Genomic DNA, 15,804 nt, shown 5'->3' with positions numbered 1-15,804 from the left:
AAAACACGGGTATTAATGGGCGTCCATGATACATGCAGAGCATGATCTGACTTTTTTTAAACTGGGAAACTGGGGAAATATATGAAGACAAGCATGTCTGAATATTCACAGAAAAAATCTACAAAAAACAGATAATATACTTCTTATTAATAATCCTTGGTTAGTGGAACAGGGTGAGAAAGCACAATGGGGGTTGTCTTTCACTTTTACTTTATATGCTTTGGTATTTAAACTTCTTTTATATTAAGCACATACATTTTAAAATGTAAAGTAAAAAAATTAATTACTTTAACAAAAATATTCACAGGCTTTAAAGGGCAGGCAGAGAGAGGAATTAACTAGGCGGGTAGAAAGTGTCATAGCTTTGTGATGATGGCAATGCCCAGAGTGTTTGTCAGGTTGGGTAGAAACCAGAGTCAAATGAACTTGGCTTGGTGTGTGTGTGTGTATTTATACACATATAATATTCTCCCAAACACCTGGGCCAGATGGTTTTAACTATTATAAAACCAAATGCTACAGTGCCTCTGACCATCTTAACTCTGATTATATTTGTTTGGCTTAAACTGCTCCAGAGTGAAATTCATCTGTGAGATGTTGGAATTGAGTCATGAGCACTGGACAAAACAGGAAATGGGAAAATGGATAATGGCACTGACCAATCCCTGAGCATTGATCTTCCTACCAGGACCACTTCTGGGTGATTTATGTATATTACTACTAACTCCATAACCCTGCTGGGTAGCTGACATACTATGCCCACTTTACAAATGAATACAATGCAGCTTCCCAAGCCAGAGGAGGTCATCTGCATAGGTGGTATAGCTAGGGCGGTGCTGGGATGTTTTCCTGAGTGCTTCTCAGCTCCCCTGAAGCAGAGAGAGAGGAGGCTCAGTGTTGACCATGTTGGAACTGCTGGGCTATGCCTAACTTCAGCTGGATGACGGTGCTAAAGATAAGAGGATGTTTTTACTACAGTACACTGAATATGCTTCCAGAGGTTTTGATAATGTTCCCTAGTTGGCTGAAATCTGTATCAGCACTATGAAAAAGAAAAAAAGGAATTTTGTTCTCAAAACAGCTCCCCCTACCCTCACTCTAGCCACAGACAGACAGATGTGTGTTTTACCACTAAAATAAAGGATCGATGAGATGGGAGGATGATGCCAGAATTTTTCTCTGATAATACCTTCTCCTACCTGCTTAAATCTCCCCAGGAAGCCTGTCCTGGACCTTCTCCACTCTGCCATGTGGGATTAGCTGCTAGAGCCCCTGCCCTCCAAGGCTATAATTCCTGATGCCTGCTGGTCCTCTACATCACACTTTAAGCACAAGATACTGCATTCATTACTTGCGGGTCTGTTTTCCTCAGCAGAACATGGGCAGGCACCTGTAACATAGGGCTGTCACTACATTCCTCTTTCTAGTCCCTGGTAGTCCCCCCAAAATACTTAAAGAATGAACAGGCAGGAATGTCATTTGGAAGGGCAAAGAAAGTAGAAGGGCCCAGCAGAGAAGTGTCTCTAAAGGTTTGATAAGAGCAGCTGAAAATAGTCCAGTTCTTAGCTTGAGAGGAAAGAAATAACGAATACTTCTTGTGTAAAACTCCTTTGTATGATACTATGATGGTGGATGCATTTGTCAAAACCAATCAATGTACAACACATAGAGTGAAAACTAGTGGAACTGTGGGTGATAGTGATGAGTCAATGTTGGTTCATCCACTGTAACAGAGGCATCACTCTGATACCCTTGTTGATAGAAGGGGAGGCTGTGTGGCTAGGAGAGAGGTTATATCGAAACTCCATGCTTTCCACTGAATTTTTCTGTGAATCTAAAGCCACTCCAAAAAAACAAGTCTGTTAGCATTTTTTTTAAGTAGTAAAATAGATGTCAGCACAAAGAACTGCCAACCTGTGATGCTTTATGGCTTTATGAACAACCTTGCTCTTTCTGAAATAAAAAAAGAAATAGACCCGATTAAAATAAAGTAGAATAAATCATGCCTATCCATAGAAATACAGAATTTTCTCACAGTATGATGTATTGGCCAAGAGTAGAGGCAAGAAGAAAACAGAAATGTATTCAAGTGTGTGTGTGTGTGTGTGTGTTTGGGTGGGGGGGTGGGGGGGGCTGGGAATCAGTGTTCATAAAGCAAAAACAAACAAAAATTCTAAATAAAATAAAGGAGATATGGATTAATTTATCTCTATCACCATCTTTTTCCTTATCCATGACCCAGATTTGAATTTCCAGTGTTAAAGATTGTAACAACATTTGCTAATTCTCAAGCAAAAGTTTTGTGGACAGTTCCTGCTTTTCACAATAAAAGCACTCCCTGAAATTCTCCCATCTTATCATTATTAGGGCTTCCCTTGTGGCTCAGCTGGTAAAGAATCTGCCTGCAATGCGGGAGACCTGGGTTGGGAAGATTCCCTGGAGAAGGGAAAGGCTACCCACTCCAGTATTCTGGTCTGGAGAATTTCATGGACTGTATAGTCCATGGGGTCGCAAACAGTCGGACACAACTGAGTGACTTTGACTTTCACTTTATCATTATTAACTGTTTTACATTTTATATATTAACTTTTTCTATGAATGAGGTTTAGGGTTATCCCAAGGAACCAGTATGAATTAGTACTAATTAATTATAATTAATTAAGTAGATCAACTAACAACTACTATAACCATCTCTAAGGATAAACTTGTACTTGGAACCTTATCATAGACTCCTGCTGGAGTTTGGTACCTCACACACAGAAACATGGATCCAGGGTCCTAGAAGGCAGAAAAACTTCCTCAAGGTCACATATTCTTAACAGAGTTATCCGTGGCAAAGCCAACTAAGTGTTCTATATGAACTTGATTTACCTGGTCTCATGTAAGCCCTTTACCCCTTTCAGACAGAGGTCAAGTCACACAGGCCTGTTTCTGGCTGAACTGCTGTGTGACCTTGCCAAGTTAGGTTCTTCTTTAAGCCACCTTGACTTATTTAAAAATTAGTGCCTCCAACATAGAGCTTTTTCATTAGCTTACATCAAAGGGAGTGCTTAAGTCAAAGGGAGTCACACAAAAGGGCAGAGAAAAGAGGGGCATTTTGAGGAGTTTTCACAGTGCCCAGCCACAAGGAGGGGGCGAAATGAGGGGCTGGCCAACATTCACCAAGCCTTGTCACTGTGATGCAGGAAAAGAATGCAAACTTCCTCTTGGCTGAGAGTTGCCTCTCCTCTTTTTCCTGCCTCTTTTTGCCTCCAGTGTCACTGCCTCCCGAGCTGCTACAAGAGTGAAAATTCATGTGCTATTCAGATTATGCTGCATGCTAAAAGCTGCAGCAGAATAAAGTGCCTTGCATTCTTTCAGGGTAAGGAGGGAGGAGAGGCCCAAGGGGTGGGAGTGATCAGATGATCTCTTGGTGGAGGAGCCATAGCCTGGGGCTTTGAAGACCAGCATTCCTGCTACCAGGCCACAATTATAACTATGTGTGTGTTCTGGGTCATGTCTGACTCTTTGTAATCCCATGGACTGTAGCCCGTCAGGCTCCTCTGTTCATGGGATTCTCCAGCAAGAATACTGGAGTGGGTTGCCATTTCCTTCTCCAACGGATATTCCTGACCCAGGGATTAAACCTGTGTCTTCTGCATTGCAGGTGAATTCTTTACTGCTGAGCCACCAAGGAAATCTTCCAGGCCACCAGCAGTCATTTATTAGCTGTGTGTCCATGTACAAATCACCTCATTTTTCTAAATCTGTTTCAACTGTTAAATGAAGATATTAGCATCTGTCCAGAAAGGCTATTGTGATTATTAAAATGGAACTGAGCAGGCAAGGTGACCTCACCATTGTCCATATTATTACTGCAATCTCTCTTCTTATCCCCTCGTGGCTCTCCAGCACCTTAAAAATTCTCAGAAAATACTTGTTGAATTAATGAGTAAACATATAACATGTAGAAACATGTTAAATGGTTCATTTACTAAAAATCAAAGTTCAAGAAATACTTCAAACACTATAGCAGTAGCTAAACAACTAATGGCTTAACTAGAGTCATTTCTTTCTCTTACCAGTTTCTTTGTACTTAGTTAAAAAGTCTCCAAGAGTAAAGGGAAGACTTCTCTCCTCCAGACAGTAACTTTACTTTGAATAAGCTTTTGAATACGTATAATATCCCAGATTTTCTCTAGTTAATCTCTGGAGCTTCTGATCTGGGCTTTATGTGCACTGTTTCATTTTGAACTCAAAAACAGCCATTTGAGTTATATTATAACTTATATTATACAAGTAGGAAATAGCAACCCACTCCAGCATTCTTGCCTGTAAAATTCCACGGGCAGAGAAGCCTGGTAGGCTACATACAGTCCATGGAGTCACAAAAAGTTGGACACAACTGAGCACACATTATGTGCACATACTATATTTATCATATATTAATTATGTTATTTTACAAATAAAACTGATTTTATTTTACAGTGAGCTAAGTGAATTGACCAAAGCAATAAATCACACTGTTGTTGTTGTTGTTCAGTTGCTAAGTTGTGTCTGACTCTGCGACCCCATGGACTGCAGCACACAGGGCTTCTCTGTCCTTCACAATCTCCAGTTTGCTCAAATTCATGTTCATTGAGTCAGTGATGGTATCTAACTATCCCATCTTCTGTTGACCCCTTCTCCTGTTGCCTTCGATCTTTCCCAGCATGAGGGTCTTTTCTAATGAGTTGGCTCTTCGCATTAGGTGGCCAAGTATTGGAGCTTCAGCTTCAGCATCAGTCCTTCTAGTGAATCTTCAGGGTTGATTTCCTTTAGGATTGACTAGTTTGATCTCCTTGCAGTTCTAGGAACTCTCAAGAGTCTTCTTCAGCACCACAATTCCGAAGCATCATTTTTTCAGAGTTCAGCCTTCTTTATAGTCCAACTCTCACCTCTGTACATGACTACTGGAAAACCACAGCTTTGACTATACCTTTGTAGGCAAAGTGATGTCTCTGTTTAATATGCTGCCTAGACTTGTCATAACTTTCCTTCCTTCCAAAGAGCAAGTATCTTTTAATTTCATGGCTGCAGTCATCGTCTGCAGTGATTTTAGAGTCCAAGAAAATAAAATAAAGCCACACTGCAGATAGAAAGAAACTGTTTCCAAGGGGGGGCTGTCTAATTTCTGCCAAGACTACCAGCAGAGCCAGAAGTAGAGAAACTCGGGCAGTTTGACTGTTAAGCCTTAACCACTATTTGATTCTATGGGCCTAAGATCAGACCCTCTGCCTCCAGTTTAGCCTAACAACTGAGAAGACTCAAAGTTGTCAGGTTTAAAAGAATGTGCAGAAAATTGATACTCCAACTTTGGGAGTTAATTACATTGCTGCACTAGTTTCCCAAATGAAAAGGGCAGAGAGCTCATCCTTTGAGTTATTATGGCCACACTAGACAAGGCAAGAGAGACTGTATTATAGTAGTGGCTTGTGTTGGTTTACTATACAGAAGAACCTCTTTCTCAATCATGGCTCCAAGGCTATGACAAACAGGATGTAAAACCTCTTGCTCCCACTTACCTCTGCTCCCATCTAGCCTGGCCTGGCCACTTCTCCTTTCATTTGCACTATACAAAGGCCCGAATTCAAATTCCACATCACTACCTAACTGGCAGTATGAGCCATCAGTAGTATGAGCAGCACAACCTCTAGTTCTGGGAGGTGGGAGGAGAGTCACATTTGCTCTCCCTTTAATCCATCCTAAAAGCCTCTGCCACTTTACCTCTCCAAAACCACAGTCCTGACATCACCTCGCGATAACAAGGCTTTCCAGTCTAGCACTTCCCAGGTAGCTCAGATGGTAAAGAATCCACCTGCAATGCAGGCGACTGGAAATGCAGGAGCCTGGGGTTTGATCCTTGAGTTGGGAAGGTCCCCTGGAGAAGGAAACGACAACCCACTCCAGTATTCTTGCCTGGGAAATCCCATGGACAGAGTAGCCTGGCGGGCTATGGTCCATGAGGTCAGAGTTAGATACGACTGAACAACTAAGTTTTCCAGTCTAGAAATCACAACCTCCAAATTCATTCACTCACTCAAAACACTGAGTATCTCTGCCTGTTCCTGTGTTAAATGTCAGATACACTGAATTAGACAACAGGTTGCAGAAGGGAACCCCAAGAAGAAATGGCTATCACCGGAGCATGAAGCAAAGACATTTTGAGAGCACTCAATGTTCATTTATTCACTCCCCATTCTTCTTCCCTGAAATAATATAATCTGTGTGCACTCCAAAGCACCTGGCTTTCTCCTCCACCTCTTCTAAAGTTCAGCATAAATTCACCTTCAGGAAGCCTTCCTGACTTGATGGAGAGAGATCCTCTCCCAACACCCAGCACATTTTTCACTGTACCTATCACAATTCTAAATTCCCTCTTGTAAAGTGGTTTTTTTTTTTTTTTTTTTTTTTTTGGTAGTAAGTAGTTTTAGAAAGTAAATTACTGGAGGACAGACATCACGGATCTGGTTTATCTTTACATGTTAGGCAATGGAATTTAGGAGACTCCCACTTAAGTGCTGTTGTCATGGTTCAGTCGCTAGGTCATGCCCCACTCTGTGACCCAAAGGGCTGTGTAGCGCACCAGGCCTCCCTGTCCTTCACAATCTCCCAGTTTGCTCAAACTCATGTTCATTGAGTCAGGGATGCCATCCAACCATCTCATCCTCTGTTGCCAGTTAAGTACTTCATGAATATTAGTTGTATTAGTTACATCCTTTCCTCTATCATCATTGCACTTTCAGGGCTTTAATCTGACTTCTCCAATTTCTTTGAGCACTCGAGTTACACCTGCACACATCTGCTTTATTTGAATACTGACCAACTGTCAGTGCTTCACAGGGCCACCTTTCATTATATTTGCTCTGTATGTATGAAATTTTATTTCCCCTTAGAAACAAGCTAGATGGCACAGCGGTAAAGAATCCACCTGTCAACACAGGAGATGCAGGAGAGGCGGGTTTGATCCTTGAATGGGGAAGGAGGAAATGGCAACCCACTCCAGTATTCTTGCCTGGGAAGTTCCATGGAAAGAGAAGCCTGGTGAGCTAGTCTATGGGGTCGAAAAGAGTCAGACACGACTCAGCACACACGATTACTAGAAACAAGATCAGGGGATTATCTAAGGTTTCGTCTGTAAACTTTTTATGTTCCAGTATTTCATCTGAGGCTCAGCGTCATGGAGCCCTTCATACTTAGTGCCTTGCTGTGATTGCAAACATAGACACTAACCTTTTTTTGCATCTACTCTGCAGATAAAAGTGCTATATATGTTTAATAAGTAGTTTTTCCAGGAAATTCAATAAAAGGAAATAGAAGCCCTTTTGCACACTTTCAGGGCCTGTTCATTTCGGAGGTCCTTTAAAACACTTCCTAACATGTCATTTTCCTACATTAAACAAACTAAATCCACTTAAGAGAAACATGAACAGCAGCCTCCACCAAAATTACCCCAAAACTGATGCATATTCCACCTTCGGCTCTCCTCCCTTCACTTTCTTGTGCAATAAGAACCTTGATCAATTAAGGACTACTGCTCCACAGAAAAACAGTCTCACTGCTGTTTGAACTTTCGATAACCTTCACCATTCAATAATCTTCTTGTCTAAAACCCTCATGGAAGCCCATTGGTAGAGCCCAGATTTTTCAGCCTCACAGGACTGTGGTAGTGGCTACAGGTGCTGGCCTAAAGATCACTGCTGGTCTCCTGCACGCCAGTCCCAGAGGCCACATCTGCACCGTATCTACTGCTGACACCTGCATCCTTTATCATGTCTGCCTGTTTTCTGTCATTAAAATCACTCAGCAAATCCATTCTCTGTTTGGGATTCTGAAACCACCTAAGACAAAATACGGTCACTGATTTTATTACTGAACCTTCCCCAATATAGATTACAAAATGTGAGTATGGTTTCCAGCAAAGTTTGCACTGATTCTGAAAAATCAATGTGTACTGAAAATTTATGTTTATGAGACATTCTTCATGAACAAGGAGCCTAGAAGCAAAGGGTGATTAATTCTCACATGGTAAATGCAGGGAGGGTTTTCAGTCACTAAATGAATTTATCAAAATTATTTACTGAGCAATGCAAAAATTGCAGTTAAGCTGAGGAGCTTGGCTTTGGACAAAAAAAAAAAAAGAAAAAAAATGGCAGGAAAAAAGTACACAAAAAGAAAAAAATAGAAATAAATGCAGTTAATACTAATAGATGGTTTATTGGAAACCCTCAGAGCATTTTCCAAAAGGATTTGACAGGTTTTATTGTAATGAGACATAGTGAGGAAGAAATGGTTTAAAAGATGTCATCAATCTTTTATTTAACTAAGCACTTGCCCTTCATTTTGAAGGAAATGATACAGTTTCAAATTAGAACCTCCTTCTCAAGAAGTGGTATGAGAACGTAACATTGATTTAACATATAATCATCAACAAAAATAAAGTTTACACAATTCACTAGGAAATAAAATGCACGTGGAATTTATCAAGTTAACCGATATAATTCTCCATGGGTTACAGGTATTATCAGTAAGAACAAGACAATATAATGAAGTTGAATAAACTAGTTTAGTTACCTTGATTAAAAAAAAAAAAAAAAAAAAAACTCACAAATAAAACATAACTTGCCAAACAAACCCTTTCAATGATCATGATCACAATAGATTTTATTCTAATTTCAAAAAAAAAGGTTAGACAATCACATCATATCAAGTCTTCAACACAATGGATTGCATTCTAAGGAAAAAAAAAAATATAGGAAACAAGTAGTCCTTAAATTCTCATTATCCATAGTATATGTTGTAGAAAATTAAAGTTTTGCTTCCAAAAATATGTTTCCATGTGGTTGTGGTGTTGTTGACTGGTGCTATTAGGGACAGAAGCACCAAAGATGTGAGAAATGTAACCACTGAAGTATCATTTTTTCATAAAAACTAAAAATTTCCTTAAAGGTCTGGAGTAAAGTCTTCTGCTAGGTGTGTTAGTGCTATAGTCATTTTAAATTAAATGTGGAATAAAAGCTACAAAAAGTTTGAGTTCTTTCAATACAAAAAGTTGTGTAGCTGAAGTTGTGGGCTCCTTTGCTATACATAAGCAGTCTCAATAAAATATTTGCTTAAGAAAATAGAATTTGTCTGATTACATTTAGCATCCGTTCCAGTTGAGTGTCTTGCTTATCCCTGCCAGAGCTTCTGAAGAACATTAGAATCAATATTCCTTGTCTTCAAAGAGCATCCGTAATTCACAGTACAAAACAGTTCTAGAGTCTTAGTCCTAAGGAGAAACAAAAATTAAATATATATATGTATATTTTAAAGTGCCAGATGTAGCCATTGTCTGGACATTCAAAACTCTTATCCACATCTTCAAGAAAGATGCCAACAGTTGATTCAATCCCCTTTCTTTGAAACTTTCACTGGTTGGTTGATGTTTTACTTTAACTATGACAACCCTAATAAAACTTCCAACAGAATCACGGTTCCAAAAGCATTATGTACGTAGTTCACATCTCTGTTGCTCTGTAAAAACACATGAGAAAGCCGCATCGGAAGATCTCTTAACTCTTCTAGCTCATTTTCAAGTCCTGTTATCAAAAACCTCTTCCTGAGAGGCAGAATTGCTACTGTAGATGTGGATTTTATAGTTCTTCCTTCCAGTTGAGATTTCTCACAAAGCTGTAACAAAGAGTCATTGCTATCCCTGTGCCTGACGACATTCACTTTCCACTGAAGCTTGAAAGAGGGAGACAGAGATCCGAGAGCGGAAGAGAGAGCTGGCCCAGAGCTGCTGGACGGTGCTGCTCTGCTCTCCCCTCCTGCTGCCTCCACAGCGGTCGTTACATTCAACTTTCTCTTGACTGTGTTCGACACAAAAGACAATTCAAATCTAACAGGCTCTCCCAAATGTCTTTACCCACTTTACCTTGCTCCACTTTTCCACGAGCAAAAGAATACAAACACAAAGCTGTGAGATTATTAAAGAAGGAAACTGGATTAACATTTTCAACAGGAGATGGATATTTCTCTAAAGTCCTGGACTAGAGCTGACTGTGGTTCATCTTTAACAATCAAAGTGATAGGACATGTCTGGGGATTCCTGTGACAACAGGGAACATAGCCTACACCCTTGTAATTAAATGAATTCGTGTTGTGGTGCTATGAAGGTCTAGGCTTTTAAAACTTATGGCCTCGACTTCCTAAGTTTGAAAAAAAAATGTAATAATACAAGAAAATCCTTCAAGTTTTGCTGCCTTGATTTAAAGATCTCCAGGCAGGATGCCTGAGGATGGCCATGGCTGTATCACTTAAATATGGATCATTCAAATATGATCCTACTCTAAGGGTAAAAACTGGGTCACAAAATAACTGTATAGTCCACGGGGTCACAAACTGACTGAGCAACAGCTCAGTGACAGGACTGAGTGACTTTCACTTACATACATATTGTATCAAGCGTGGCTAGCAATACCTTATCATTGAAATATGCCTCAAGCCAAAAATTCGACCTCCAGCAAAACAAGAGTGAGTGAAGGGGGTGAGACAGTAAAGGGGAAAAAAAAAAAAATCACAGGACCACCACCAAAGCCTTAAATTAAGAAAACAAGTTTAAAAAAAAAAAGAAAAGAAAACAAGTTACCTTCACTATATCAGAAGGGGGTCGGCTGGGGGATTGACAGGAAATTGACCTGAGGATGAACATGGCCATGCAGGTTTTAATTAGATCAGAGACACAAAGGGCTCTGCCCTCCTTTGATGACAAACACAGCAGCTCTTAAGTGCCTACAATTGCAGGCTATAAACAAAGGCGGCAAAACAGAACCAGAATAGAATCCTTCCCTTAGCTGGCCTGTGACAACAATTTACTTGAAACCTGGGAACCGGTGGGCCGCTCAGGAGACTCAGCCGGAAGCCAGCTCCAAAAGACACATCGTTGGGGGATGGGGCGGGCTGAGGTAGCCAAGTCTTTGTTTTGCAGCCCAAGTTTACTCAACTATTTGTTATACTTCACAGGGGGTTGTTTGGTTTCATCCCAGATCTGATCCAGGTTTCACCAGCCTTGCACCCCAGGAAAACCATAAAATAAATAAATCACCCCAGCTTCCCGGACCCCTCACACTGCCCCTCGGGGGGTGCCGCGGGGTGGGGGTGGGGGGGGGGGCGGTGTGGAGGCACACCACAAATCTCCTCTGGCCTTACTACAGGGCATCCTCCAGGCCCAGGGTAGGAGGGGAAGCGCGGGCAGAAGGCAGCGGCAGGCATTGGTATTCCGAACTTGTCTTCATCCCTAAATTCAGAAGAGCTGATTTTTGGACCCAAGTCCAGCAGGGATTCAAGTGTCTGGCAAGTCCACAGCTTGCCTCACCTCGGGAAAAGAAGGCGGATTGAGCCAGTGGGCAAGAGGCCGAGAAGCGCCCCCGGCCAAAGTGCTCCTACCTGCTCTCTCTTCCTCCTCCGTCCAAGATAACAAACTCAAGCCACAGCTGGCTACGCTTTGCGCCAACTCTCCGTTTTCCAAATGGCCCAGGAGCCCAGATGGGGCCCAGAAGGCGGTGGAGGAGGGAGTGAGAGGAGGGAGCGGGCACGGGCAGCGGCTGCTGCAAACAGCTCCTCTCTCAGCTCCCCCGTCAGTGCACCACCGCCTCTCGGTCCCCCTCCTCCCGGCCCGGCGCGGGGAGGCGCCCGGGAGGCGGCGTAGTCCGCGCAGCGTCGCTGTCGCCCTCGTCAGGCTCGGGGTGCAGGTGCGTGGCCAGCTCCTGCAGGACCGCGGTGCGCCCGATCTGGTCGTTGCGCCGCTTCTCCATGATCAGGTCCTCCAGACTCTGGAACTCGAGCGTGTGGCTGCGCTGCGCAGAGAGCTGGATTTGCAGTCGGTAGGGCTGCTTGCCGATGCGCAGCTCGCCGCCGATCTTGAACTCACGCTTGCCGTAGCGGCACCAGGCGGCGAAGCTCTCCGAGTTGCGCCAGCTCAGCTCGCGCTCCTTGGCGCCCACGTGCGCCAGCGCGTTGCGCACCACGGCGCTGGGGCTCAGCGGCTTGTAGCGGTACAGATCGTTCACCACGCGACCGCGCCGGCCCTGACTTGCGTCCGTCAGGAAGCTGTTGCTCACCTCTAGCCGATGCAAATGCACCACCTGGAAGTTGCCCACGTAGACGGCCCAGTGTGGGTACTGCGCCTGCGACACGAACTCCACCAGATCGCCAGGCCTGCACTTGTTGAGCAGGTTCTCGGGGGTGTAGGTGCTCAGCGCCGCGGAACCCGGCGAGAAGCTTTTCTGGTAGATGCATTCATCGCGGTAGAACACGGAGCACTCCACCTCGTGCAGTCGCGGGTCATAGGGCTGCGGGCGGGGCAGAGACGGCCCGTCCCCGCCGTCGGGCAAACCCACGCCCCCGCCATTCGGCCCCTGGGGCGGCGGCTGCGGCTCCATGTCCTCGTCGTCATTGGAGAAGATGTAGGAGACCCCGATGCGGGGCCCATCGTCCCGATCCACGCCCGTCGGGTCGGCGGTGGGCACTTCCTTGTAGCTTAGGTGGGTCAGTTTCTCCACCTGGTTGCCCATCACGCTGCGGGCACACGTTCACGCAGCCGGCAGAGGAGAAAGCGAAACCACCACTAGGGTCATTGGCACCGGTCCCCGGACAGGGGTTGAGACCACCTGTTGGGAGAGGAAGGCAAGGAAACCGTGTAGGAGGCGCTCCTCCGTAATATGGGCGATCTGTTCTTAAAGAGGAGGAAGAAAAATTGGGGGCCGGGCACCTGGAGTCATTTTACGGGGAAATCTCAGACGCAGCGAGCTTTCTCTCTCACTTATCTGCCTCCAGGGCCACGGTCACAGGAGGCTGGGCAACTCCAGCTCGCCCCTGCCCCCAGCCCTTGACCTCGCCCCGGCAGAAGCCCGTTGCATCAGCGACTCCTACTGCTTCCGCCAGGGCCCTACCTGCCAATGCCAAGCAGGAAGGGGGCAAAGAAACTTTACTCCAATTCCCCTTTCCTATCTCCCCCTCCCCCCTTCATCTCAGGGTCCTAAGTCGGTTCCAGAGACGTCCCCGCCCCCCCTCCATCGCTAAGGAAACCGGCGAGGATCCCGCAGCGCAGCCTGGGCAGGTGAGCCGCCCTACCTGGCTCACCTGCGGCGCTTCCTCCTACCGTCTCGCCCGCCCCTCCCCCGCGCACCCGCCCTCCGGCTCGGGTTACCTGCGCAAACTCACCCGCCTAGTAGTGGAGGCCGTGAGGAATTGGGAGACCCCCCCGCCCCCTACCCCGCCGCACCCTGAGACTTCTAGGGCGAGTTTGCAGGTGTGGACTCCGCAGTCTCTTCTCTACGGGCGCCGGCGGCTGCGAAGCTGGGCGGGAGGGAGCAGAGCATGTCTTGCCCCCCGGGGCTACGTAGCGCCTCAAGACTTGAAGGCGGGGAGCGGCGCCTCTTCACGCCGCACCCCTTCCCTCCTGCTGGGGCTGCTTCACCCCCTCAACCGGATCTCGGGGGGGGGGGGAAGTGGGGTTCTCTAGAAAAAGAAGGAAGCAGCCTCGGTGCCCGGCGGCGGCAGCTCCCGCTCGGGCCGGGAGAGCAACAAGCGCCGGAGCGGGAGGGACGGGATTGTAGATCCGGCTCCGGGCTCCCAGGGCGGGAGCGCAGCCCGTAGCATTTAAAGAGACAGGCGCTTGCTCCCAGAGCTCCGGTCTTTCTCGCATGGCGCTGAGCCTCTGGCATCCCCGCCTCCGCCCCGCCCACCCAGGCCGCGGGGCTCCGCCCAGGCCACGCCCCCGCTTCCGAGCGGGTTTAAATCCCGCTAGTAAATAACCGAAGGGCTTGAGTGGGCTGGCAGTCTTCGCTGGCTTGAGTGTACTTAAGTAATGGGGACCTTACTTACCTTCTTAGAATAAGACCTGTAGTGGAGTCCGCGCTGCTTACTCCGGTCATGTTTTTCGGAGCTGTGAGCTTTAAAATGAAGTTGGAAACCACTGGCCACCTGCCAGTGTAGAGAGAAGAGAGGGGTGAAGAGTTTGGTGTTCTGCTTCTTCATCCCCAGAGTACCTGGAGAGGTGAGGAACAGTCACTAGAAAGCAAACAGACTTTTGCTTCTTTCTTTTCTTCCCTGGAGTCAATTTCTTGCCAAAGGTCACAGAAAATAATTTTTTACTAGGACACCTGGAGAAGTACTTCTGTTTAGAGGTATTTCCAGAATAAGTCCCATGAAACTTTCAGGTAGGGGAAAAAAAAAAAATTCTCAGAAAGGAAACAAAGCAGAACGAAGGCTTGGCTAGGGACTTAATTCCAAGACCTAGGCTGTTACTAATGTCCTTCTAAGTTAGTACAAAGTAGATTTTTCATAACCTCCATTGTTGTTTTGAGAATTACCGGTTCATCCAGTAGATAGTGAAAGAGGGCATTCAGCTCTGGTGGTTTATCTTGAGGATAGAGGATGTAGGAATTGCCTAATTGTCTTTAAATTAAGGACATATTAGCAGAGGCCCTCAGTGAATGTATTTCCTTCCTGCCAGCTTAAAGAAGGAAGTGACAGGAGGCCAGTACTGCCTATTAACCTAAACTAGGAGGGTACTTCCTCCCTCTCCCCTCCAGGTTGGTTTTGTTTCTTGTATCTAAGATGAAAGTTACCAGAGTGTTTTGTTTTGTTTTGTTTTTTTAATAATGGATCAGATTGGGTGGTGGAGAGTTGACACTAAACAGACTTTCACTGAAAACCCAGAGTAATTCTTGGTGGAATTAAGAATGCGACTCAAGACCTCCTCTACTCTGCTTTCCATCACTGTTTCTTTTGACTCAGTTTTTTCCAAGTAACACAATTACTTATTCAGTGTGTATTCCAGCCAGTGGAAACAGGAGTATACTAACACTACTGCGATCTTTTTTAGTTTGGAGTGTGGAGGAGGAGAAATCAGTCTACTTATGTACTTTTGAACACCACCAGTCAATATTGGCAGGGCTGTGATGGGAGTTAGTCCTTCAGCAAGTCTAAGATCACAGTATCAGTTAGATCAAAAACAGACTTCTGTGTGTCTGCTGTGTAGATTAGGTATTTTTTAATTAGCCTCAGTCATGTGTGACCAGATGAGTCCCCTCCCTGGACTTTTTGATAACACATGCTCTGGGAGGTGCTGTTTTACCTGAATAGTATTTGCCACCACCATAAGTGAAAGTGAAAGTGAAGTCATTCAGTCGAGTCGGACTCTGCGGCCCCACGGACTGTAGCCTACCAGGCTCCTCCGTCCAAGGGGTTTTCCAGGCAAGAATACTGGAGTGGGTTGCCATTTCCTTCTCCAGGAGATATTCCCAACCTAGGGATTGAACCCAGGTCTCCCGCATTGTAGACAGACGCTTTACCGTCTGAGCCACCAGGGAAGTCACCACCATAAGAGGTCATGTAAATACGCATTTTATAAGGGAGGAGGGAGAGGGAGTGTTAGACTATGAGAACCAATGGCCAATCATCTCATGTCTGTTAGACCGTGAAACCTCTGCTACCGTCAGCTAGGGTAGGCCACTTTGTCCCTAGGTGGTACTAGGTAGTCTCCCTGATGGAGAATCCATAGAAGGACACAGTAGTATGGTGGTTTGCTACCAGCACCCCAGGGCACAGATCTAATGAGTCACAAGCAATACCTAGTTGTCCAGGTGTCTAGGTTATTACCTTGATGAGCTCTGTTCACAATAGTGACTCAACAACAGTTCTTCTGTTTTGTTTTGTTTTTTAAATAATAAAGGGTCCAATTATTGGACTTTACATAAAACATTCTTTAAACCTCAAGGGAAGCAAAACAATATTCTT

The 15,804-nt window shown here is 45.1% G+C and overlaps 1 protein-coding gene across 2 annotated transcripts; it reads right to left on the bottom strand.

Moving 5' to 3' along the window:
• Nucleotides 1–8,308: 8,308 nt before the first annotated feature.
• Nucleotides 8,309–13,779, bottom strand: LRATD2 (LRAT domain containing 2). Of its 2 annotated transcripts, none has more exons than XM_043880225.1 (2): nucleotides 13,286–13,779; nucleotides 8,309–12,671 (listed from the first exon to the last, which is right to left on the bottom strand). In XM_043880225.1, the coding sequence occupies exon 2, from the start codon at nucleotides 12,573–12,575 to the stop codon at nucleotides 11,640–11,642; it is 936 nt and encodes a 311-aa protein (XP_043736160.1). In that variant the 5' UTR covers nucleotides 12,576–12,671; nucleotides 13,286–13,779; the 3' UTR covers nucleotides 8,309–11,639. The 2 variants fall into 2 exon arrangements, with proteins under 2 accessions (XP_043736160.1, XP_043736159.1); XM_043880224.1 differs by having other exon boundaries at nucleotides 13,225–13,772.
• Between the last annotated feature and the right edge of the window lie 2,025 nt (nucleotides 13,780–15,804).

The sequence above is a fragment of the Cervus elaphus genome, chromosome 21 (assembly GCF_910594005.1).
Source record: "Cervus elaphus chromosome 21, mCerEla1.1, whole genome shotgun sequence".
NCBI lineage: Eukaryota > Metazoa > Chordata > Mammalia > Artiodactyla > Cervidae > Cervus > Cervus elaphus.
The sequence above is the reverse complement of the archived record's forward strand: the minus strand, read 5'-3'. Positions and strand labels throughout refer to the sequence as shown.